Source organism: Canis lupus, chromosome 7 (assembly GCF_003254725.2).
Source record: "Canis lupus dingo isolate Sandy chromosome 7, ASM325472v2, whole genome shotgun sequence".
Taxonomy (NCBI): Eukaryota; Metazoa; Chordata; class Mammalia; order Carnivora; family Canidae; genus Canis; species Canis lupus.
Genome location: NC_064249.1, coordinates 29,132,139 through 29,157,958, shown reverse-complemented (window position 1 = coordinate 29,157,958; position 25,820 = coordinate 29,132,139). Strand labels below are relative to the sequence as shown.

Sequence of the window (25,820 nt, the reverse complement as noted above, 5' to 3'; positions counted from 1 at the left end):
GCGATTGGCCAGTCGGGCGGCTGGTGGGCGGGGCCCCGGGCCGCCCCGGCGCGGTATATAGTAAAGGTAGGGCGCGCGCTCCCAGCCAATTTCTCGGCTCGCGGCGGGCGCGCGAGGGCTGGTCCGCGGTCCGTTTGTCCGTCCTTCTCTGTGACTCTCTCCTCCTGCCCCCTGCCTGTCTTGCAGAGGTCACGGGAGGCGGGGGCCGAGCCCGCGGCCCCAGTGGCAGCCGGAGCGGCAGCTGCGGCTCCGCCGAGCCCCCGAGCCCCCAAGGGCAAGCGGAGCGCGTGGCGGACCGAAGAGAGCCCGCGAGCGGCCGTGCGCCCTCCCATAGGTGCGGGGCTCGGAGCCGCCCCGCCGCGCGGCCCCGCCCCGCCCTCCGCCCTCCGCCCCCCGCCCCCGCCCCCGCCCCCGCCGCCTCCCCTCCCTCCCCGCGCTGCTGCCTCTGCCCCTCCGGCGCGCGTCTGGCACTCGGAGAGCCGCAGCGGCCGCGGCGGGTGCAGCCTGCGGAGAGCGGGGCGCGGGCCGCCGACCAGCAGCCGGGGAGGACGCGAGGGCGCGCGCCGCACTCACCCACCCTCAGCCCCCGCGGCAGCCGCTGACCCGCCACCATGGCCCGCGGAAAAGCCAAGGAGGAGGGCAGCTGGAAGAAATTCATCTGGAACTCGGAGAAGAAGGAGTTTTTGGGCAGGACCGGTGGCAGTTGGTGTAAGTACGGGGGCCGCGGCTCTCCACCCCCCCCGCCCCCCAGCGCCTCGTCTGTCCCGGGAGACGCATCCCTGCGCAGGCTCTGCGGACCGCCCAGGGCGGAGCGGGGTCGGGAGCGGGCGCTGCTCGGGTCGCCCCGGCCTGGGCTTGTCCCCCGCTTCGGAACGCGGAGCCCCCGGGATGGGCGCGAGAGCACGCCGGGCAGGGGGTCCTGTAGATTGCCAAGGTGCCCCCCCCCCCCGCCCGTGTTGGTAATTTGCAGTCCGTCCGAGCATGGCTGGAGCCCTTCCCTCCCGGGAACGGTCAGGCTCTGGGAGACTAGATCTGTTCCTCCCTGTAGTCATGGCCCCAGTCCTAAAAAATGAGATTTGAGGCAGCGAGAGGACCTCACAAAATAATAGGATCGGTTGCACGCGAGACTAGACCTTCCTAGTCTAAGTATGTACCTCAAAAGGCGCAGGTGGGAGGAGGGAGCAGAGCCCATCCACACTGCAGTATTTCTTAGCTATGCCCAGCGTTTCCCCAGTGACCCCCCTTGGAGTCATTACAACCGAGAAGTGGCCCAGGAGGCCCCGGAACGTGGTAAAGTCTGGGTGTTTTTCAATGTCTACACACACAGTTGCAGACTCAGTAGCTTGGGTTGATTACAGTGAAGGGTTAGGCTAAGAAATAAACGGCATAAAGGTAGATGCAGCTCACCTTTACAGGATTTGGGGCAGCCTGTTGCTTGGCTGGCTGGATTTTTTTTTTTCCCCCTCATTGAAAATTAGATACCTTGTTTTCCCCCTCCCTTCACTGGAAGGGTGAGATTTTTTTTAAAGGTCATTTTGAAGGGCATAGTTGTAGGCAAATCTGTAAGAGTCGTGACTGCGGAAAGGAGAGAAGGGAACTCCCCCCTCCTGCATCACTGCCCCCTCCTTCTCCAATATCATCATCATCATCACCATCACCATCATCATCATCATCGTCAATACCACTAGCACCACCGTTGCCGCCATTGAGGGAGTCCTGGCTAGGGGCTGATGCAGTCAGTGCTCCTGATTGGGAGGATCTGTGGCCATCACAGGAGAATGAGTCAGGGAAATAGTGCTTGGCTGACATTTTGAATTGGAAGAAGCTAAAATATATGATTTTTGCAAAGAAAAAAAAATGCAGCCTGTAGTGGGTCTCTTTTGATTGAAAACTAAAGGGTTAATAATGCATCACACTTCAAGGTTAGTCAAGGTGAAACCGCCTTCCAAGGTATTACAGGCAAGGATAGGTATTCCTGAGCCATGTTAAATGTAAGTCTTTAAAGTGATGGCTTTTAGCTTGTGTTTTATATTTTATTTTATTCTGGGGAGACCGTGTTCTTCAGTGGGATTATTGCCATAGTTTCTCATGCATTAAGATAGCTCTCTGTCTCAACGTGGAAAGGAAAACCTGGAAGAACTCGGGGTGTGTGTAGGGTGGACAGCCCCTGGCCAGGGCGATTTAGCAACTCCTGGTAACTTGAGTGAGGCCTGGGGGGAGGGGGTGCGCTGCAGTATGGGCCCCCTTCTCCAGATACACTGGAGGCTCCAGCCCTGGTGGTCTGATCCCAGCCTTGCCATGGGCCAGGGGCTGCCTGGAAACCAGACATATTGTGAAATTTGCCCTCTAGTGTTTCCCCCCTCATAAAATAGATTTCTTTCCTCATTCCAATTCCGGAATAATATTTGCTTTAGAAGGTTAGGCAGTATAGGAAGACTTGTTTCTTAAGCTGGCGTTGAATGGGGGCAGCACTACCTCCTCCATATGTGAGAGAAAGCGGGTGCGTGTGAATTAATATTGGTGTCTCGATACCACATCCAGCAAGGTGCCAGGACCCTGATTTATGAATGCAGACATCAGGATTGGTGTGCTTGTCTCATCTTTGCTCCTCTTTTCCAAGGTACAGGTGCTGGTCTAAAAATTCAGTTTTTGCTTTGAGCTAATTTGTCTCCTCTTCTCTGGCAATATAAGGAATCGACAGACCCTCTCTTAGCAGAGGAAGTGATCGCAATTGCTATCTCCTATGGAGGAAATGCTACCTTTCCAGCACTGGGCCCAACATGGATGCCCTTGGGATGAGGGCAGGTTGCCCTTGGCTCAGTTTTGCTTATAGGTAGATTTTCACCAAGATGGACGCAGGAGCCTTGCCTGTCACCTGCTGGAGAAATGGCAGCATGCAAATCACCTGTGTTTCCACCTTTATATTAAGTTAAAACAGGCATTGGTAGGTTTTTATTATGTTTACTGCTGGGCTAGGATGCCAGTCTTTCCTTTTGCCTGTGACCCTTTGAAGGGTACTCTTCCCCCCCCCCCCCTTACTGGAAAACCTCTATATTATTTGTATTTTTTTTTAAAGGAAGAAAAATTGCCTAAGAGTTAAAAATAAAAAAATGCCTCTGAAATTTACCCTCTGTGCACCCTGCATGTAGTGTTTGTCTAGCTCTTCTTTTTGAGCAGCCCCCAGTAACTGTTGGTGAGTCTGCCGCATAGATCCTGCCAGATGTTCATGCTCTTCTTAACCAGTTGACCTCACAGCTGTAACTGGGGAGATTTTGCTAAGTAACATCTTGAAGTAAAAGAGAAAAATCCCTTACTTCTGTTAGGGTATGGTGTCAGGCAGAAGGGAAAGGCTGTATCTTCTTCAGCGTAATCAGTGTGCTTGCAAAAGGACTGATTTTTCCATTGCTCTATTTGTATTTTCAATTATCACCTCAATTACATACCTTCTTAAGTTGTTAGAATTAGGTATCTGGAGTCCAAGGAATGAATATAAAAATGCTCCAATTGTTGGAAGAGCCAAGTGTGGTTAAGCTGAGAACACCAAGACAAGGTGGGGGGGGGGACCGCAAAAAAAGAGGTTACAACAGTTCCTTCCTGACTGTGTGATACCAACTCTTGCACCCCTTAGGAGCATTCGCTGGAAAAATTTTCCAGATCTCTTGACGTCACAGCCTTACCATTTGCCCACTGCTACTTGGATACAGAATGCAGCAGTTAACCCTTGTCCTGCTGGGAGGCAGTGATTGAGCTGGGCAGCTGTGCTTCAAGATTCTGCAGCCTTTCATGTTTCCTTATCTTTGGCGTGTGTCCTGGCCTTTTTCCTTCTTTTTTGGATAGGGGAGAAAAAGGATTATGATTAAGCATTTTGGTCCTACGTGCCTCTGACTGGTTTTACTAGCACTACAGCATGATTTCCCTGATTTCCCTGAACCGGGTATTTGCTGATTGGAAAGCTGGGCTTTTAAATTGCCTGCCAGAGGCAACCGGGCTACTTCCTGCCACTGTGCGCCCGCTCTGTCCCTCCATCCCTTCACTGTGCACCAATCTGCTTCCTTTCAATGATCTTTTTGTTCTGTACTCCCCCCCACCCCCAGAACCCCAGCATTTTCTGCAGGAGATTTGGAGCTTCTTAAAGAAGTAACCTAAGGCTCCTTCGGGCAATCCTCTGTTTCAGACTTGCTAACCTTCCGGTTCACTTGCTCCTGTTCTTGCGTTCACAGGGAGTTGTTGGCTGGCACGGGGCCGCCAGCCGATGCCTAGTACAGCCTGTTACTATGCAGCTAATCAGGGAGATAATCCTCGTAAACCAGTAACTGATAGCCTCATTCCTGTCCGTGGGCTTCGTGGTGTTTAGCTTTTGGGGTTTTTGCTTTTGCAGCCAGCTCAACCTGCATCCTGCTACCCTTCTGGTGGTGGGAAAAAGAAAATGCAGCTCCTCAAGCCAATCAGTATTCCAGGTCCAGTCAGAAGATGAAGTAAAAATACACTTGTCATTTTTACTATAGGATTTCCGTTTGTTTGCTCCTTTGTTTGGCGCCCCTGATGGAAAACACAGCGTGCTTGGTCCATAATACATGTCAGAGGTAGGGTGACAGCAAGGAGCAGAAGAGCTTCCTGGGGTTTCTCGGCATTTATTGCTCTGGCCCAGTGTAAAAACTTGCAGGCATTCGTGCGGGCATTCGAACATTTGGAGGAGCACTGGGGCTTGGATTGTAGTATTGAAATATCAGGGGATAAACAAGGCAAGAAACCTTACGTCTGTCTCTAAGGGAGTATACTGTTATATTGGAAATGCGTTGCGTAAGCACACAAACATGGCCTTAGATTTTGTTGGTGATCTTCACGAAATTTTAGGCAATAAAATTATTTCCTGTAAATAATCTTAGTTCTAGCCAAATGTTCCTCTTATCCTTACGTACCTTCGACACACACACACACCATACTGGAGGGCCGTGGTCTCTGTTCTCACTCTGTTGTATAGGAGTGTGGTTCATGCTCTGGAGAGCATGTTGGAGAAGGAAGCTCTGAAGACAGGTCGGAGGGGAAGCAAGTGAGGAAGTCCCTTTGTCTCCGAGATTAGCCTTTCCTTCTGAGCATGTGACTCTCTCACAGCCTTCTGTTTCTGTCTGTGCTCCTTGTAGTTAAGATCCTTCTGTTCTACGTGATATTTTACGGCTGCTTGGCTGGGATCTTCATTGGGACCATTCAAGTGATGCTGCTCACCATCAGCGAATTCAAGCCCACATACCAGGACCGTGTGGCCCCACCAGGTAACTTGAATATGAATAAGTTCAGTTCTAACAGGGGTAAAATGGGTGTCACTTTTTCACCAAAATAAAAAATTTTCCTGAAAATTGTTTGTAATGCAGTATCAAACCAAGTGTTGTTTAATAGGAAAAAATGCAAACTGCTTACTGTTAGAGCCAAATCTCCTGCCCACATTGCAGACAGAGCTCCGAGGGTTGCAGATGTCTTAACATTACAGTTCTGCAGTGACGGTGAAGAGCCCTGGCCTCCCATACCCCCCAACCCCCAAGCCTACCAGCTGTGTGACTCCCCATGAGGCCATGGCTGCCTCAACCTCACTGCCTAGTGGGTTGATTAGTGGGGTCCTTACAAGTCTTTTCCAGCTCAGGCACATCTTTCACTTTCTCAAAGTGACTGTGACTCAGAAAAATCCTGTGAAAAACCACTTCAGCTCTCTTTTTTGAGAGATTAAGTTATTTTTAGGGCTGATGAGAAGCTCTGACATGGCCGATTACTCAAGGGAAAGGAGTGCCTTCTCCCACCTGCTGTTGACTTCGCCTGACTTAGTTTGACCTTGAACAACAGCATACTCTCTTCACTTCTCAATGTTTGTACCTGCTTATTTAGTAGGAGTCTTCTTTATCAGTTTTCTAGACCCATTTTGCAGTTTAAGTATCTCCTTTAGTTCTGAAAACTTGGATTAATGGGGAAGGGTCAGTATGGAAGGAAAAAAATGCCAGAAAAGTGCCCTGTTGTGATCCAGGGGCTATCACTGTTGAGTGACCTGTGCCTCGTGCACAGCTGTGCATGTCCATCCCAGTCACTAAACCCTAGGGAAAGCCCAGTGCCCTAAACACCCGATGCTGACGGAAGGACAAGACAGCGGGGCAACCACAGACCTGATCGTGCTCACTGACTCTTCTAAAAGTCATTGTCAAGAGGACCTAGAGACAGGAAAGTTTGCATAAGTTCCGGGTTCTTACATTATAAATGACCTTGAGGCTGCCGCTGGGGGTGGCGATGACGTGTCCCCTCTCCACTTTCCCTGGCGACAGTTTAGTAACAGCTGTATTTAGGTGACAATCTTGAGACAGTCTTCATGGCACTGAGCAGCTTTGATCATGGCACCGAGCAGCCTCAATCAAGTGTGGCTGCTTGTCTCAAACTTCTTGTGTCCTCCTCCTCACTCGGTGTGAAAGACTCGGAAGAAAATCTCCAGAACATGGAGGTGGCAAACATTGTTCACCAGCCTCAAGTCAAGACAGTCCTCCACTGTAAGAAAACCCTAGATATTGGCAGATAAGTTTAGATCTAGAGGATTTTTGGAAGTGGGAAAATAAACATGTAAGTATATAAAACAACTTTAACCTGCTTAATAATCCACAGTTTTCAGCACGTGTTTCCCAAAAGAGGTGGGTCTCTGAAAAGGTTGAAGCAGAAATTGTGGTGTGCAGAGAGCGACCTAGGATCTTAGGTACGCTGGCTTCTGTGACAGTGAAACACAAGGTGTCCTCTTTGTATCTTAATGTTAGTTGTCGTAGTTCATTTGTGTAGGTCTTTATTTTTCTCTTATTTATTTATTTTTTTTAGCCACTGAAAAGCTGTTCTTTAACCATGATGCTGCTTTAAAATAATTCTCAAAGCCGAAGGTGACCAAAGTGTCAAGCATTTGATTTCCTAGATTTAAAACAATGCTTCTTGTCTGTATAAACAGTGAGAAGTCAGCCTTTAATAAACGTAAAAATTGTCTTCGCGTTCTTTGCAGAAAGGGCAATTTCATTTTCAAAGAGAAAAGGCTAAAAAAAAACCAAGAAGACTGCAGAGCCACACCTTTTAAGCGGGGGCTTACCCGTGACCTTGCCCAGAAGATCTGGTGGAGGTGCTCAGCCTTCCCACCCCCTCTCCCGGCCTCCCTCCCCTTCGCTCCAGCCCCTTCCTAAAAGACACATTCTCAGTACCTATATTTAGTGTCCTCAGCAGTTGGACTGACCTGATAAACCGTCGCTTCTCCAGAGGAATGCTGGTGGCTCATTGTGGAAATATGCGTTCCTGTTCTTTGGCCTGAGTCACAGGAAAAGTGCCTCCTCAGCTCTCCCTCGTCCCCGTCCTGCTGCCTGGGTTCTTTGTCTTTGTGATATCTTTTTTCCCTCAGCCCCTTATCCACCACCTTGCAGAGCCCCCTCTGCTCTTGTCCTCCCAAGGGACAATGTGACTTTGATTGGATAACGATGGTGGCCTTGGAGCAGGGAGGGCAGGTGAGCAGAGCACTGGCTGCTAAGAAGTGCAGCCTGGAACTGTCCCTGGGTGCTCGGAGGGACCCTCGCTGCGCCCTCCTGGGTATCTGTCAGAGCAGAGCTCAAGAATTTGTGTTTGGGGTAGGCTGTTCCTTCGGCCTGCAGACTGAACATAGCGTGGAAGAATGTCTCAGTGATTCTTCGGCTTCAACTTTGTATCTCCAAGTTTCCATTTTTGTGAAAGTGAAGGAGGGAAATTTGCAAATTTAAGTCAAATGAAGCTACTGAGTGTGAAAGGCGAGGTACATCATTTCAAGATTGAAAGACTTATTAAAGCTGTTGTTAGCTGAATTTGAGGCATGACAGACCCGGCCTGGCTGGTATTTGCCTTTTGCACACTAGGCACACCTTGTAACTAGATATCTTTTTCTTTTTCTTTTCCTTTTTTCTTTTCTTTTCTTTTCTTTTCTTTTCTTTTCTTTTTTCTTTTCTTTTCCTTTTCTTCTTTCTTGATTTTATATATTTATTAGAGAGAGAGCATAAGCGTAGAGGGGAGCAGAGGGAGAGGGAGAAGCAGACTCCCTGGGGCTTGATCCCAGGACCCTGGCACCATGATCTGACCTGAAGGCAGACGTTTAACTGACTGAGACACTCAGGTGCCCCAAATCTCTCCTAATAACACGGGCAGAGGTACCCAAATTAAACAGTGGCAATTATACAGTACAGTTGGGTCTGTTTGCCTGTAATATTGGAGAAGCTGATAGGCTGAACATGAAAGTCTCAGAGAAAGGACTAGGTTACAGAATGGAAGTGAAATTTAAGAAAAAACAAAACAAAAAAAGGATAAGTGCAGTTCCTGGGCCTGAGTGATGGTGGCTGTCAGGGCCTGTGGTCCTTCTTAATGGAGTCGAATTACTCTGGGACAGTAGAACAGAGCCTCTCCCCGCTCCCCCCTCCGGCCCAGAGGGCACAGGGCCAGCACTTCAGCTATCATATAAGGTTGAAACATCAATTGTTATGTTTCTGGGTCAAGAGTGGTTGATGATAGGCCATTGGAGATTGCTTAACATAAATATGAAAGCAGCCCCGAGTTCACAAGCCGTTATATGTGTGTCTACTGTGAAGTTGACCTGAGAATGAAAAGCAGGAACTGTGCAGTTGGACACAGTCTTCACCATTCCATACATTACTTAACCTCACTCTGCCACCATCCTCTCATCTGTAAAACGGGAATATTCCCCTGTGAGGATTTAATGAGATAATAGACGTGTGTAAAGTGAATAGTACCTGATAGTGGCAAACCTAACAGCATTAAACAAAGGGTAGCTATTAGCAGCCACTTTGGTTCTTCCGACTGGTATTAGCCGTTTCTTTTCCTGTACTGAGTTCAGTATCTCTAGACTGTGAGCTGTGGATGATGGAACAGGGATGCTTTGTACACTTAACATTTTTCACGGAGTGAATAGCATCTTGGCTTTATCACAGAAAGTGGGAGAAATTGGATTAGGAAACACGATTTAAGATTTTTTTTTTAAGATTTATTTGAGAGAGGAGAGAGAGAGAGTGTGTGTGTGTGTGTGTGTGCACGCACGCCCACCTGCACACGTGAGTGGGGGAAGGAGTGGGGAGGGAGAAGCAGACTCCCTGCTAAGCTGGGAGCGTGACGTGGGGCTCGATCCCAGGACTCCAGATCACGACCTGAGCAAACACAGACATTTAACTGACTGAGCTACCCAGGCACCCCAAGATTTTTTGAACTAAATATAAGTGACGCTGTGTCTGTCCCATAGTCCCTTCCTTTAAAATACCCACACTGGCTGGCTTAGCCCTGCCACCCCTTTCTCCCTGGGAGATCTTCTTCAGGAAGTCCCCAGCGGTAGCTGGCAGCATCTGTCCTCATCCTGTCCACCGTTGGATATGGAGAAGGACACTGCCTCACTGGGAGAGGACTGGGGGCACGTGTGCCCACGCTCCCCAGCCCCAGTCCCCAGCGGGAGCCCGCACCCCTTGCTGCCTGCCCAGTGCTGTTGTGGGGGAGTGCCCTCTCCCAGGCTGCACCCCCCTGGCCCCCACTCCCTGAGCCACAGTGGAATGACACGAAGGTCACTGTCAGTCAGTGCAGCCAGTGGAGCTTCTCATCCCCCTTCATCCCCCTTCATCCTGGTGAGGAGGCATGAACGTGTGCTCTAGTTCTTCCTCTTTAGGTTTTGGATTGCTTTTAGTTTTGTTTTGCAGTAAAGATGGCACAGTGCTAGAAGAATTCCTATTAAAAGGTTCATGCTCTTGGGGTGCCTGGGTGCCTCAGTCAGTTGAGCGTCTGACTGTGGGTCTCAGCTCAGATCATGATGTCAGGGTCATTTCGTTGAATCCCCAGTTGGGCTCCATGCTCAGCGGGGAGTCTACTTGAAATTGTCTCTCTCCCTCTCTCTCTGCCCTGCCCTTCCCCTGCTCACTCACTTTCTATAAAATAAATAAATAAATCTTAAAAAAAAAAAGGGATTCATATTCTTGGTGCCATGGTAACCAGATTCAAGGAGGGAGGTTAGGGTGGGCGTAGACCAGCACCAGTAGCAGTTTCAATTTCATCTTGACTGTAAAAGGGAAATATCTTGTCTTGCATTAGGGCACAATGCCTTATAGTTAAAATCTCAGTGTAATTAAGCAAAATTCTTGAGAAATCATTACATCAGTCTTAGTTGCTTATTTTCCCAAACTACCACACAGTCTCACTTAAATTTCAAAGGGAGACTTGGAAACATTTGGCCTCCTTCTATTTTGGAGGAATTGTTACTTCAGAGTGACATAGGATGGTTTCTTTTTTTCTTTGCTGTTTCCATTAGATTCCATTAATTTGTACTGTGTGAGCTGACATGGTAAATACTCAGCACTCCCCAGGCCAGGCTGCCTCTCACATTCTCCCTCCTTCTCTCTTCCCATCCTCAGATGATCCTGCCAACTTATTCCTAGATTTTGTGGCTCTCCATGAGCTAGCATTGGTGGCTGTTGGGATTTCCAGAAGCTACTGACTTGTAGTTTGGTGAAGGGTTTAGGGTGGCAAGCTCCATGGGTTCTTGTTTTTCAGAGTGCCCCAGACTCACTGTTTGGCTCTAACAGCTCACCAACCCATGTTGCTGTTTCTTCATTTGTAAAGACCAAGATCAAACTAATAAGTTAGCTCTTGGGTACACAAGAAGCCTAATGATTAACTTAAAAATGTTCTTGGAGTCACAGAAAGATGAGTCTTACTCTGGGTGCTCATTTTAGGTAAGTGAGCAGAGCAGAGACCTGTGACAAATAGGACCCAGTAACAAATTCCATGAAGGGATAATGGGGAGAAAATGCTGAATCTGAAATTTGACGTCGAGCTTTTTTGCTGTGCATGCTCTGTTGTGGAAGATCTAGTGGAAAGAGTATCAGGCTCATGGCCTCCATTTGCTGTGGTGACATAGGATGGGGCTGGGCTGCCAGATGCCTGTAGCTGCAATTTTCTAGCAATCTCATGGCCAGAGGGCCCATCTGAGAGGGAAGTTGGGCAGATGGAGAATAGGGATGTATGTCTATTATCTAGTGGCTTCCAATCAGAAAAGTATATATTTTCCCACATATGTGTATGAATAGATATTATCAAATATATATGATATGGTGTCTTATTTCATTCAGGTTATATCGGTCACTTAGCAAACATTATGGTTTATGTCTAGACAAGTCAGATCTGTTATATATGTTTGTTCCTCAATTTGACCTTGAACAGAAAAGCTTAATTAATGTAAAAGAGTAGGGTTTGACTATGTGTTTATGTTTTTGTTGTTGTTTATATTTTTTCCCCATTATAAAAGTGGTATCTTTTATCAGGAACAAGCACAATTATGAGCCATACAAAGTATCAAAGATAGGACCCTATGAAATTACTTGTGCTTCCAACATAGATCCTCTGAACCGAATAATGCTGTCTCTGTTCACCTGAAAATGAATATAGAACTCTAGATCAAAGTCTGATGATGAAGCATAATTCCAAAAATGGAGCAAGGCCTTCAACCAAAATGTGGCATTTAGCACAGACAGGAGAAAAGATTTCCCTACTATACCAAGGATTGTTGAACATCCATATAGGCTGTAGAGAAAATCCAGCAATGCATCTTTCAAAGATCCTTCAAAGGGAGCACATTCTATGGTATCTGGAGGGTGGTGTTGTGATTTCACTGATCCCAGGTCACAGTCAAAAGCTGAGCCTCCAGCAGAAGGTGAGGCCAACTGCTATTTTCCAGAAAGCACAGAGGCACCTTTTTTCCTGTGCCCTCCCTATATTTTGTTAGATAAATAGATACTAATCTTGGAGAGGTAAAATAATTAAAAACAAAAACCCCGTTAAATATCTTAGTGGCACTTGAAGGGGGGGAAAACCCGTTAAATATCTTAGTGGCACTTGAAGGGGGGGGAAATGTGTATCTGTGTAACATAGATGTGTATGAGTATATAAAATCATGCCCCCAATTTTTTTAAATTGGAAATTACCTTTCAACATGGATGGTACAGGAGAAGGAGATCCATGGTATGTCTGTACTGTGTGCATGGCTCCATTTGTGTTTCTTTGCCTTGTGCCCTCAGTAGTCATCGTGGGTCCCCTCCTGGAGGTCTCTATGGAAAATGATACCTATTTAGAGTATTTGGTCTGGTGACGTAGAGGGTGTATTAAATGACCGTTGGGGCAGCTGTGCTTTGGGATTCACTGGAGTAACTGTTACAAGGTTACAGTGGCCACCTTCTGGTTTAAATACTTCAAACACACAAGTAGATTGAGGAGTTACACCCTTGTTTCCAATTATAAACCTACTAAGTGAAAATCAGCCTTTCTTTTTTTTCCTTCCCTTCCTCTTGCTAGCTCCCCCTCCAGCTATGAACACATACTAAAGCCAAAAACTCAGTGTTTTCCTCATTTGTTTCTCAGGAGATGGGAGACCAAGGAAAGGCAAATGCAAGTATAAAAAACAACTGCAAGGAGGTGTTTTTTGTTTCTGTTTAACTCCAAATCCTATGTAAAGATGACATATTCATTAAAAAACTAAATACTAAAATTTCGTATATCCAAGTTACTCTTTCAATCCATTTAGGTGACTTCATGAAATAATGAGTGAAATGTAATTTAAGCAAATGGCCCTCTCAAGGCAAAGCTGTACAGGACTCAGCATGGTGAATGTCAGTTCAAGTTCAGAACACTGGCCAGGCAAAAGGTTCTGTTTCCTGGAATATAATTTGAGACCACAAGCCAGTGATTGGGCCTTCTGCTATCTTTGGCCTCTGGGAGTTACCGCTGGAAACAAAGCTCATCCTTGTCTGAAGTTATGACTAATGGCTCCAAGGAGTGGGCAATGTAGAGAGGGACCAGCCGAAAGTATCCAGCCTAGTGTGAACACAGCTAATGAGGATGCCAGGCAGCAAGGTGGGGTGTGTATAGCCCTGGAGAGTGTCCTAGTTGCGGAACCCGTGCGGACGCAGAATAATAATGTTGCCAAATCTGATCCCATTCCTTTCTGTCTTTTCCCATTAGTCTGCTAATGTAAAGTAAATGATTTAGACACCAGGTCAAGGGTCTTTCATTTTCCTTTTGTGTGTATCTAATTGCTTTAGAGAAATTACTTTTGAAGAGAGGAATTTGCCTAATGGTTTGGAGAAGATCTCATCAGAGAACTCTCCTAATTGAGATGATCCAGAACAAAACAGGCAAGGGGTTTGATCTCTGAGAGTTTCCAGGAAGATAACTTCTCAGACCAGAAGGCTCTGGATGAAGAAAATCAGGGGCAGGGCTGGTGGGGGGTGGAGTGTGACCTCAGACCCGGGAAAGGAGAGCAGACATGTGCATGAAGGAGTCTGCCCAGTCTTGACGGTGGGTGGCTCCTGGGTCTGTATGTATATATGCACCTCCTCCACAGGTGAGGTCTTAGAGAGGAGCTGATTCCGAAACATGACCGAAACCCAAACCATGGATGCTGCTTCTCTGGAAGCAATCTTTAGATCAGAAGTTGGGTATCTTGAAGGTTGGTCACTAAGGCTTCTGGTAGTTACACCTTTAAGATCCTTCAGAGACTCCAGAGGGAAACTTCAGACAGTAAACCATGGCTGACCTATCTGGGCTCCCTTTCCCAAGGCTCTGTGTCACTTCAAATGGAAAGACAGGGCAGTGACTTTGGCTCAAAGTCTAATCCAGCTCGGCACGTCATAGGATTCTAAGACCTTGTGCTTAACTGTCTATTTTACCTCTTGGTTTCTCAGTCCTACAGTTTCTGATGCTTCTCTGGGAAGAACACCTCACAATTTTCAGGCATCTTCAAGCTCCTTTCTCCCATATGGTAGCACACAGATTCCATGGCCTTAGATTGTGAGCCATACTTACTGAAGGATTTGGGCTCCTGCGTGGAAATTAGTGTGATTCCATTACTTGGTTTTCATTATTTCTTCTTTGCCCTGTCTAGAGAGATGTGAAACCAATTGTGTACAACTTTCCTGAGCCAGTGGTACCATTGTGTGTGTGATAGGAATGTCTACTATTTCTATAAGTTAGATTCTTAACCACAGGGGTTCTTGCTAATGGGAGTCCCTGGAGGTTGTCTCTGGGTGGCCGTGAACCTAGTTTTGGCCATAGTTCTCAGGCTTCTGAAAGATGCACTCACTAGCAGTGCCCTTCTCCTAGTAAGAGCTCAGCGCACCGTGTCAGGGTTGCTGATGAGGTCTTCCCCGCGTCACCTGGTCTCCTTTAATAGTGGAGAACTTGGACTCGGTAGCTCAAGGGAGTGAAGAACACTCTTCATCATGCCACCTCCTCTCCCTGCTGTCCTTTTTCCTCTGGACGAGTCTGAGAAGTATGTTACCCAGTTCAAGGAGATGGGACCTTGGTCCTTGCCTTGCCCCTGGGGAAGAGATTTCAGAAGGGGCCTGGAAAAGGTGTGACCAGGACCGCTGATGCCTGCCACTCACCTTGAGATTGAGGTCCTACCATGTTTACTCTTAACGTGACCTTCTAGGGTCACCTTCTTCTTTTAAACTCACTGGGTGAGACTCTCCAAATCTCACTTGGGCTTACTGACACTTTGTTAGTATTTGGTTTTTTGCCATGTCACTTGCTCTGAGGAGGGACTGTGGCTGGTGTGCTTGTCACTTACCCTGCTGATGTCCCCTAGGGCAGCTTCTTCCCCAACAGGGGAAGGTGAGGCGAGAGCACTCCTCACTCTCTGACAGTGGATCTCCTCCTCCTCGGCACCCTTCTCTCCACCCCCCCACCCCCCCATCTGTCTCCTGCCTTCTCTGCCCATAGCCTGGAAACGCCCTTTGCCCTGCACAGGGAGATGTTACAAGTTTGTTTGTTTCTTCTCCTGCTCCCGTTGCATGAAGTACCTGAGAGGTGTCAACAAACCTGCATGACAGATTTTGAAGGCATTTGCTTCTGACTTCTCTGGTTGCCGTGTGCAGGCTCTCCCGGTGGGCCCCGGGGTGTGAATGCCCATCAGGCTCCGTTCTCTGCTGGCTCCAGGGTTATCCAAAGAAACCCCCCGCCCCCCCCCCCCCCATCCTGCTAACTTCTCTTAAAGCTCTGGCCCTGGGCCTGCCTCTGCGCTTCCGCAGGTCCAGGTGGGTTACCTTGACTTAAACGTCTAGTTTGTAAGTCAAACCAGGAATGTTCCTCCCTCTGGCCTTCTCTCATTTCAGTGGGCAGTCCCATTCTCCGTACTTTCTCAAGCATGAAATCCCAAATGGAAACTTCTACTCACCTTTGTTTTATTTTCTTTTGGCAGGTAGCTGTCATTTTTATTTTATTGTCTCTGTGCTGTAAATGATCACAATGCCAATTTTTTGACTTATGTAGAAAAAGATTGTTGAGGGTATACTTAAATGGCTTTAGTTGTACAAACAGTTTTCTAGGGTTTGTGAACAAATTAAAAAACATTTTTAATTAGAGTAACCCTTATTTATTTTTAACTGATGATTTTTATAAGAGCAAATCCCATTACTTCCCCTTTCTTTGATTCCTCTCCATCATCATTGACAACTTTTTTCCCTTGGATTCCTTAAGTCCCACATGATCCTTACTGAGGTCATTCTTCATATCACTTGTAAAGTCATTTGTCTAGGGAAGCCCCTCTGTCTGCTTCTAGACTGTCACGTTCCTTGTCTTCCTCCCTATTTTTTCCCTTCTTCTAGGGAACTGCAGGCATGGAAGAACTTGCCCATGAAGCTGCCTAAACTGGGCCTCCCTCATTATTTAGCCACTTTTGAAACTCCAAGCCATCCTTGGTCACTAGAAAAAATAACTGCCATTGGGCAGCCCCTACTGAAGTCTGTCCTCCAGCCTCACAGCTGCTGCCACCAAATAGTCACTTGTTCTCTTGTCATCACTCTAATTATGTCCTGGTCGTCATTGTATCTGCATCACTGTTGCCACTCTCAGCTTCTGACTCCCCAGAGCAGTGGTTTTCAAACCAAGAGTGCTTAAAAGGGATCCCTTTGAGCCTATTAGTTTTGAGATTCCCAAGTCCCATCAATAGAAGTTCTGCTTTTGTAGGTCTAGGTTGGAGCCCATGTGGCTGCAGGTTTAACTCGCCCCTTGGTGGAGGTGAAGGGGAGGGGGTGTTCTGAGGGGCCGTGGAGATGAGCCACCTGTGCCCAATGCAAAGAAGGTCTGGAGTGGGGACTAGAATAGGATTGTTAGATTTAGCAAGTAAAACACGGGACACCAAATTAAATTTGATCATCAGGTAAACCATGAATCAATTTTTATGGGGTATGTCCTAAATATTACACAGGACTTACCCTATAAAAACCTGATTCATGGTTTATCTGAAATTTAAATTTAACAGGCAACTTGCATCTTACCTGGCAATCCAGGACTAGAAAGCAGTTGATCTAGTCTCCACCCATCACCCCTATATAGTACCGTGTGGTGGTCAAGTATCTGTCGAAATCTTGTGATGGCAGAGGCTTTTGAAAATTTAAAGAATCTAAAATGTTGGTTAAACAGTGAAAATCCAGGCTGGTCATACTTTGAATTTTATACTGGCTGGCACCTGACTTGCTTTTGGAATGGAAGGCAGGAATGGTTAACTACATAAATCCCAATTCATCCAGTTTGGGTTAAAGATCCAAAAAAGTATCTCTGTTGAATCATCTTGAGTGTTGTAGAGTTTAGAATGGTCATCATTTCATTACAAAAAGGAGTATAAAAGGCCTCTGTGCCCAGAGGCTTACACATAGCTAGAGAAAGGAAAGCCACCTACATGAAATGCTCGCTAGCTATGCATGTGTGTTTGTTTTTTTAATATGAGCCTGTGGAAGTAGTGGAAAGATAACAGGCTTTGGAGTGAGGCATACATAGGTTGAAATTCTGGTTCCACTACTTCCTCTGTGACCTTGGGCCAAGCACTTAACCTTTCTGTGCAAGAACTGTTTTCATTCATAAAATGGAGATAATGCCTATGGTGAAGTGTTGCTGGGCAAATAAAATGATATATGATAGTAAGACAGCATCATTGACTTAGGTGCTTGATCTAAATGCCAGGGAAGTGATCTCACAAGAGAGACAGGAGTTTAACCCATTCTTTTTAGTAGGTGGGGTTAGTGAAGCGTGTTTGTACCGGGAGAGCCTGCTTTGAATGATCTTGGTTGACTACCCTCCCACTAATGATTTTCTGTGTTTTTCTTTCTATCTGGTTTAGGATTAACACAGATTCCTCAGATCCAAAAGACTGAAATTTCCTTTCGCCCTAACGATCCCAAGAGCTATGAGGAATATGTGCGCAACATAGTCAGGTTCCTGGAGAAGTACAAAGATTCAGCCCAGAAGGATGAAATGATTTTTGAAGATTGTGGCAGTAAGTAGACTCATTTTGAGTGTTCGTGGCTGGTTAATTCTTATTTCCCATTCCTATCTGTTATTTAATGATTGAAAAATGCTATTGTAATAATTAATTGAAGTCTGGCCATTTTGAGAGGACTGTTTTATTTTTTTAAAGCAAAAAGACTTTATGATTTAGGCTAGGATGTGGAAGAAACAAAGTAGCCTCAAGTATTATGAGTATCTGCATTTGAAAAGTGTCTTACTCTCAGTCATCCCTAGACACCTTTGCTTTTTCACCATTCACACTCAAAGACCATACCTATAGTTATGGTTCCCTTACATCCATTGATTTTTGAGAAGCACAGCTGTTTATATTTCCAGATTTCTGCCAACCCCCACCCCCGTGCCCCATTCTCCCCGTGGAAGAGGGTAGAAGGCCTTTTCTTGCATTAGGATGGCTCTTTGGCATTATTAGCTCTAACTATACTGATATGGATAAAGGGTGATCTCTGATCAAAATGGAAACCTTCTAGACACTGGTGGAGATGGATAGTAAATATGTCTCTGGCAGCTCAGCATTTGGATCAGGAATGGTGAAGGAAGGGTGGCTCTTGGATTCATTGAGCCACTGACGGGGGCGCACATCTTCCTCCTTGCTACCTTGCTTCCTCCTTGCGGGGACTGAGCTGTCCAGCCATGTTTGTAGATCTACTTAAATAAGATCTCTGAGTTCCTACCAGTCCCTTGGACTCTGTTCAAGCAGTAACCAATATTAGCTCTTCATGTGGCAGTTTGCTTGATCATAATACAGGGTGAGTTGCCATTTCAAGTCATTCTGAAAAGAGTAATTTGAAAGAAACATTATCACTAGATGTCTCTCATTAGGATGTCAGTGAGGTTTTCATCTTTGCAGTGATTAAAAAGGCCTGTATGGAAGATCATTAGGGTGAATCACTTCCCTGGAGATGGACTGAATGGAGGCCCTTTACCATTTGAAGGGAAAATAGTTATTTTGTGACCTTAGAAATATGTATAAATTATGGTATTTGCCTCAATCTCCTGCAGGGTGCTTTGTATTAATCTTTCTCTGGCTTTGTTAGGAGGTATGAATCAAAAATACTACAATACAATTTTTTTCAGTTGAACAAATGCTTATAAGAAGTCATAGCTTGAAAAGGCAAAAATTCAAACAATTTTTAAACCTTGAACAGTGTCTGAAAAGGAAGAAAGTAACTCTGTCTTTACTGTTGAGCATGCTAATTAGTGGCAGAGACAGTGGCCTAGCAATGGTCAGGCAATTGTTACCAAAAATTATTGTTCTGAAAATTATTGACGAATCTTTTAATTTGTGTTCTAATTGTAATGTCCTTGCTAATGAGCTCAGCTGTGACCTGTGTCAATGAGGCTGCTCATGACAGGCGATCAGGTTTCCTCTCAGCCTCCTAAATAGCTGAGTCATCCATTATTTAAGGGAAGAGAAATATTGCCACAGACTAAAACATCATGTGTCGATCATCAAGTATGATGAAGCCCCGGTGTGGGATCATAGACCAGCTCCTGCTTTGGGTAAAATACCTTTTTAATGTCAGTAAGGGGACCAAAGATGGTTTGCTGGAAATGTTTGCTTAATTCAGACTGTGCACTAAGTGCAGATCAGCACTGGCTTAGCATGGGGCACAGGGACGAGGGACGGGTCCCCCTCCTGTCCCGGTGGTGCTCAGGGAATCGCTGGTACAATGTGAAAATGGTGTCTGCATTTTCAGATATGCCCAGCGAAATCAAAGAACGAGGAGAATTTAACAATGAACGAGGAGAGCGGAAAGTCTGCAGGTTCAAGCTTGAGTGGTTGGGCAATTGCTCCGGAATCAACGATGAGACTTATGGCTACAGAGACGGCAAACCGTGTGTCCTAATAAAGCTCAACCGAGTTCTGGGCTTCAAACCTAAGGCAAGTCAAGGTTTTAAATCCTAGGATCAAAAAAGGCCATTCTCATTTGGGGGAAAGTAGCTAATCAGTGTGAGGAGAGCATGTGAAGAAGTTTTAAATTATACTCAGTGGCAACCTCGACATCGAAAACTTCTGTATCCACCTCGAGATCCTGGAAGTTAGGTCATTTATCTCTTTTTCTAAAGTTAGAGAAGTTCTGGGGGCAGAGCCACATTCTGGAGTAAATCCGGCGGCTCTGTTCTTACCACTTCTATAACATCATTCTATAACATAAACTCTGGAAATAAAAATAGAAAAAGACATTTTTTTCAGTTTAAAAACTGCATGTACAATGTCATTGTGGTTTTGGTACTCTTGGAGTACGAGTATTTTTCAAAAATTATCCAGTAATCTGAAAAAACAGGTATTTGTTTTGTACTGTATGACAGCTTCATTGCATAGCGAGAAGCTGAGCACCATTTAGGTTGAACTCTGATAACCGTGGGGTTGGCTTGAGGTAGCATTACAGCCAAGAGTGTGGGTAAACATCGCTCGAGGTCACTGAACGATGGCAGATTGCCGTCGCTCGCTGTCTACTGAGACGAGAGGAATTGTGCATTGGTGTTACCCCTGCTTTCATAAAACTGGCTATTCCATTTTCTCCTCCAGGTGGTGGGATATAGGGCTGTCGTTTTCCCTGAAGTAAGGCTTCTGCAGCACGGCTCCCTGGGTCGCCCTTGCAGACATAGCCGTTACGAGTGGAGTTTCCAATCCCGATAGGAATTGACTGCACAGTCAGCTGGGTTATATGAACTAACTCACTTTTGGAATCTGGCTCTTGTTCATCATTAATTTTCTGCTGACGCTATAAATTTGTTTCCAGAATGCTTGTTACCCAGGAGTCTATGTAAAACAGAAAATCGATGTAGGGATGAAAAGTTCTAACTTAACTGAAGGGGATACATCAGAACTCCTTTGCTGCCACCCGACGCAGAAGTGGATGGATGTGCAGGCTGGCTGGTGGCCTTGCTGGCCGACATCGTGACGGCCCGCCTACAGCCCCCACAACGTACCTCTCTCTCTGTAGGATTTTAATCTTTTTTCCTCAGAAGTTAGGATTTAAGGGAAGAGAGATGGTGAGAACCACCATGTCACACTTAGAGTTGATACTCATACTGTAGGGAGCTCTCCACCTAGATAAATCAGCTGTTTAGCCATGAAGGGGATTGGTGTGGGTGGTCCGAAGGAAGAGGAGTCCTAACCTCTGCTCTCTGAATCCCTCACTTTTGATGATACCTCTTCACAGATATTGATTGATATTCGTACCCCAGCCCCCGGTGGTCCGTACAGCCTGTTGGGATTCCCATCTCTTCCCACGGCTGTAGAGGTGCCTGCTGAGCGATGAGTTCATCTACTCTTTCTTTTCTTTTTCCTCTTTTGTCTTTCGTCTCCACTTGGTTATCCGGTGTCACTGTCTAATTCATTACTTTACCCTCAATTCCGCCCCCTAGTTGTGTTCTGTGAATGATTTTTGTCAGAGGTTGTGCTACTCTAGCATCTCATCGATGTGTCTGTTTCTTCACCCTCTGAAGATAGATTCTGGCAACTTCTTTATCGATAGGCATTTTCTCTCTGTATCTTTATGGAGATAAATCTGTTGCTGGCAGAAAGTTCCAAGAGAGTCAGATCTAGATGATCATTTTCTTGTATTCTAAAACAGCATCAAAAATATTAGTTCTTTACCAGTACCGAGAAATTTGATCTGACTTCGATTAGACTCTGTGTGAGTTACAGCTCATGTCAAGCCTAACATGCTTTGCTGATCTGAGTAAGCAAGTGAGTAGCTGTCCTTCCGGGGGAAAGAGGATCAAATCCTCTTCTGGGGAGGATTTGAGCCAGGGCTGCAGGACGGAACGCTCTAGATATTTCACCACAACAGTAATTTTCAGAGTGTACTCTGGGTCCCTTCAGTGGACTCACCCTTTCATTTAGGGCACTTGTTACCTTTACCTGTTTTACATATTGGACTTCCTTAGCAGAATTGGAAATGATCCTTACCTGGGAGAGCCTCTACTGGACATCCAGAGGGGGGATAAAGCCTACTTTAAAGAAGTCCTGCTTGAGGGAAAAGGATGGCATTATTTATTCATGGAGGAAAGCCCAGGTTTTGTAAAACAGCAATGTCGAACTAGCTTTTCCATCTAATTACTAGAATATTAGATGAGGACTATAAATACTGGGTCTGCTTTTATTTTTCAGTGTCCTAGAGGGAAGCTTATTATAAAGGGGTCACCACTATAAGTTCCCTGAAGTGTTGGGCTATATCACCATTTACATGTAGCCTCACAGAACTTGGCATTTATTTCTGTTTCACCAGAGTCATGGCGTGGATTGGTTAGGCGAGCCATTCATTCAGTTTTCCTCTAGTGTTTTGTTACTTCAGTTGATTTTCTGTGACCTATGTGCACTTATTTGTGCTATAAAACTAGCTTCATTTTTCAGCAATTTAGAAAATTATTTACAAACTTACTGACCACTGTGGGCTCTTATTTTTAGCCTCCCAAGAATGAGTCCCTGGAGGCTTACCCAGTGATGAAATACAGTCCTTACGTCCTGCCGGTTCAGTGCACTGGCAAGGTAAGGAGATGCTTCTTACTGAGGGGGTGGGGAAGACAGCCGGAGAAGGGGGGTGGGGGGGGAAGCAGGTACGGGTGTGGTTGTTTTCAGTTAGAGGTAAAAACTTTGATATGGGAAAAAAACGTGGCTTCCAGGCAGTAGTCTCCATTGAGCTGTAGCTTGTACAGGGTTTGAACATCTTAAGAGAAAGCTGTAACAAGGCTAAAACCATATGTCAGTTTCTCCACCAGAACAAGAAACTGAATTATTTGAATTTAATTAGCAGGAATATTGGTTTATAAGATGAGAGGTGAACTCTAGCCCACACAGTGTGCTAAAACATTGAAGGCCAGCTTTTTTTTTTTTTTTTTTTTTTACAATTTCACGTTAAAAACTGTTTTTGGCTTTTCTTTAAAAAGTGAAAATAAAAAAATAAGAAATGGTGAAAGATAAGGTAATAGTACATTTTCCCTTTAGATCTAAAAATGATTCCTAATGGATTATTATTCACAGAGAGGGCAAAATAAAGAAAGGTAATCTCTAAACAGTACTATTTTATGCAGGCACCAGGAAATGGATGCAAGAAAATGAGAGGCAAATAGACCTTTGGGAAGACTGTCACAGTATCACCCCCTGGGCCACCACCAGTGGATTTCTGACTTTCAGTGGCAGGTCCCTTTCTAGGTGTTGGCTTTGGAGGAATACTTGGTTGGCCTTTGCTGTGGTTCCTTTATTTGTATAATGAGAACAGTCTCTCTCTCTTTTTTTTTTTTTTTTTTTAAATGTTTATTTATGAGAGACACACAGAGAGAGGCACAGATAGATATATGTGGAAGAAGAAGCAGATTCCCTGTGGGGAGCCTGATGCAGGGCTCAATCCCAGGACCCTGGGATCATGACCTGAGCCAAAAGCAGATGCTCAACCACTGAGCCATCCAGCTGACCTGAGTAGCCTCCTTTTCTGACCACTGCTTGTGACTGCTGGGGATGACGACCGAGGGTGTACCCTTTGCTCTTGTGTCAGACACTACAGCGAGGTCCTCCAGCAGCTTCTGTGGGGACTCTGAGCAAGTCGGGGGTTGGCTGGCCTCCCTGCAGCAGCAGGTTCCAGACCGCTCTGTGGGCTTGAGGTCCTTGTTTGAGGCTATGAAGGGTGACTCAGGCTGTGAGCTGTTAAAAAATCTCCTTTTCCCTCTGATTTTTAGCGAGACGAAGACAAGGATAGAGTTGGGAACGTGGAGTATTTTGGCCTGGGCGGCTACCCGGGCTTTCCTCTGCAATATTACCCCTACTACGGCAAGTTGCTCCAGCCCAAGTATCTGCAGCCCCTGCTCGCCGTGCAGTTCACCAACCTCACCATGGACACTGAAATTCGCATCGAGTGTAAGGCTTACGGGGAGAACATTGGTTACAGTGAGAAAGACCGTTTTCAGGGACGCTTTGATGTAAAAATTGAAGTTAAGAGCTGATCACAAGCACAAATCTTTCCCACTAGCCATTTAAAAAAAGTTAAAAAAAAGATACAAAAAACAAAAACCTACTAGTCTTGAATAAACTGTCATACGTATGGGACCTACACTTAATCTATATGCTTTACACTAGCTTTCTGCATTTAATAGGTTAGAATGTAAATTTAAAGTGTAGCAATAGCAACAAAATATTTATTCTACTGTAAATGACAAAAGAAAATAAAAATTGAGCCTTGGGACGTGCCCATTTTTACTGTAAATTATGATTCCATAACTGACCCGTAGTAAGCAGTGTTTCTGGCCCCTAAGTATTGCTGCCTTGTGTATTTGATTTAGTGTACAGTACTATAGGTGCACAACTCTGGTCATTTTTCAAGCCATGTTTTATCGTATCTGTTTTCTACTTTATGTGAGCAAGGTTTGCTGTCCAAGGTGTAAATATTCAATGGGAATAAAACTGGCATGGTACTTTTTTTTTTTTTTTTTTTTTTGGTTTGGCTCTTTCAAGAATAATGGCCCATCAATGAGCGTTTTTAACACACTCCATAGTCTTTTCCTGTGGTGTTAGGTCTTTACTTTCTTTTTTTTTTTTTTTTTTTTTCCTGGGGCTGTGGGTGGGGGTGGGCTGTCATGGGGGAACTGCCCTTTAAATTTTAAGTGACACTACAGAAAAACACAAAAAGGTGATGGGTTGTGTTGTGCTTTGTATTGAATGCTGTCTTGACATCTCTTCCCTTGTCCTCTGGTACGTTCTGAAGCTGTGTATGAGATCTGGATCGCCTGTCACTTGGGCTGGTGACAGGCCTAATTCATTTGCTTTGTACATTTTCTTTTACTTTCCTTTTTTCCTTTCTCTGGAGGCATCACATGCTGGTGCTGTGTCTTTATGAATGTTTTAACCATTTTCATGGTGGAAGAATTTTATATTTATGCAGTTGTACAATTTTATTTTTTTCTGCAAGAAAAAGTGTAATGTATGAAATAAACCAAAGTCACTTGTTTGAAAATAAATCTTTATTTTGGACTTTATAAAAAGCAATGCAGTACCCCATAGACTGGTGTTAAATGTTGTCTACAGTGCAAAATCCATGTTCTAACATATATAATAATTGCCAGGAGTACAGTGCTCTTGTTGATCTTGTATTCAGTCAGGTTAAAACAATGGACAATAAAAGAATGAACACATCCTCATGTGCGTGATTCACTCTCGTCTGAATGCCGCAGCTTGTGACTTCTTTGCTTTCTGTACTGCTAGTTATCCAAGATCTTGAAGAAATACTGAACCTGAAAACAAACACAAGAATTGAGTTCATTAGTTCACATGGAAATTCAGTCTTTTCTACCCAACAGAGGCCAGTAGCTGAGACTGGACTCTAGACATGAGACATACCTCTCCCAATGAGACCACAGCTAGGCTCATTGGAGGCAGAGGCTCAATGAGGTTTTAGTTCAGAGTTGAAGGTTAAAAGTATTTTGTGGTGGTGACGTCTCTTAGTTCAGAAAACATTAATTTTTGGTTCCTGCTAGTGCTTCACTAGGTTTGTCTGTTTAAAAAAAAGTCTTTAGTTCAGTTAAAAAGTGAGGTTAGGTTTGAGGTTCATACAGGAAGGTTCTGCGTATTTAGCTGTATTTAAAAATCAGCCTTCGTGGGAAGTAAGACAAAAAATGAGCTTTCTGAAAAACATTCTCCAGGTATAACCAAGCCGAAAATTTAGTATCACATAACTTAGTGGGAAATACCCAAACTACAATCCTGGCTTCATATTTCTGGAAATGGAAGCCAGTCACAAACCTTGAGCAGGGCCTTCTGGCCTGCAGGCTGTCCCAAGAGATCCTTTGCTGTGAGACTGGGATTCATCCCTGGTAATGCCTCCCCGCTCACGGAGACATGGACCCAGAGGCCCAGGGTCACGTATGTGACAGCAGAGCTAATTCAGACAGAGCAGTAGCAGTTTATATCCCACCTTACTGCCTCACATTTATAATCCTGCAGATCTGCTTGTCTTGTTCATTCTTGAAAAATATGACCACAGACTTTGCTATTTCTAGACCAGTAAATTGTGTGACAGCAAATGAATACCTGTGGGGCAACAGTTCCATTTAAAAAAACAGCAAAGGGAAAAAAAAAGTACTACAGCTTAGCTGCAAAGGTTTCAGGTGTCCTCATTAACATGTGAGGAAATATAGCAACACCTATTGAACCAGTAACATACCTAAAGAATGCTGGGTTTCTCTAGAATGTCTAGAAATAGAAGTTCCTACAACGGAAGATGGTTTGTCTTGTTGAAACAACTCATTTTCCAAGATGTGCTATCAGTCTGAAAGGTGATGTTTATAGAGAAGCAGGGGGATGGCTTAGGGCTGGGGAAAGGAGTACACAAATAAGGATTGGAAGGTAGTTTGCACTTTTGAGGCGTTCTAAGGTCACAACCTTATTCAACCTTAATCCTCTGCTCTCCTAGGTAATATTCTGAGCCACTGTGTGTGTGTGTGTGTGTGTGTGT

General features: G+C 45.2%; 2 protein-coding genes across 7 annotated transcripts in view; one reads left to right on the top strand and one right to left on the bottom strand.

The window, feature by feature from the left end:
• The first annotated feature begins 440 nt into the window (after positions 1-440).
• On the top strand, positions 441-24,501 carry ATP1B1 (ATPase Na+/K+ transporting subunit beta 1). Its single transcript, XM_025430436.3, has 6 exons — positions 441-708; positions 5,142-5,270; positions 17,183-17,338; positions 19,068-19,252; positions 21,788-21,868; positions 23,053-24,501. The coding sequence occupies exons 1-6, from the start codon at positions 612-614 to the stop codon at positions 23,314-23,316; spliced, it is 912 nt and encodes a 303-aa protein (XP_025286221.1). The 5' UTR covers positions 441-611; the 3' UTR covers positions 23,317-24,501.
• NME7 (NME/NM23 family member 7) overlaps positions 23,888-25,820 on the bottom strand; it is a 262,510-nt gene continuing 260,577 nt past the window's right edge. For all 6 annotated transcript variants that reach the window (XR_004817624.2, XR_004817626.2, XR_004817625.2 and 3 more), the window contains one exon: positions 23,888-24,600. Coding sequence is in view for 2 of the 6 variants with exons in the window: in XM_035719366.2 (XP_035575259.1) it covers positions 24,568-24,600 (33 nt within the window). In the remaining 4 variants the exon portion in view is untranslated. The remainder of the gene's footprint in view (positions 24,601-25,820) is intronic.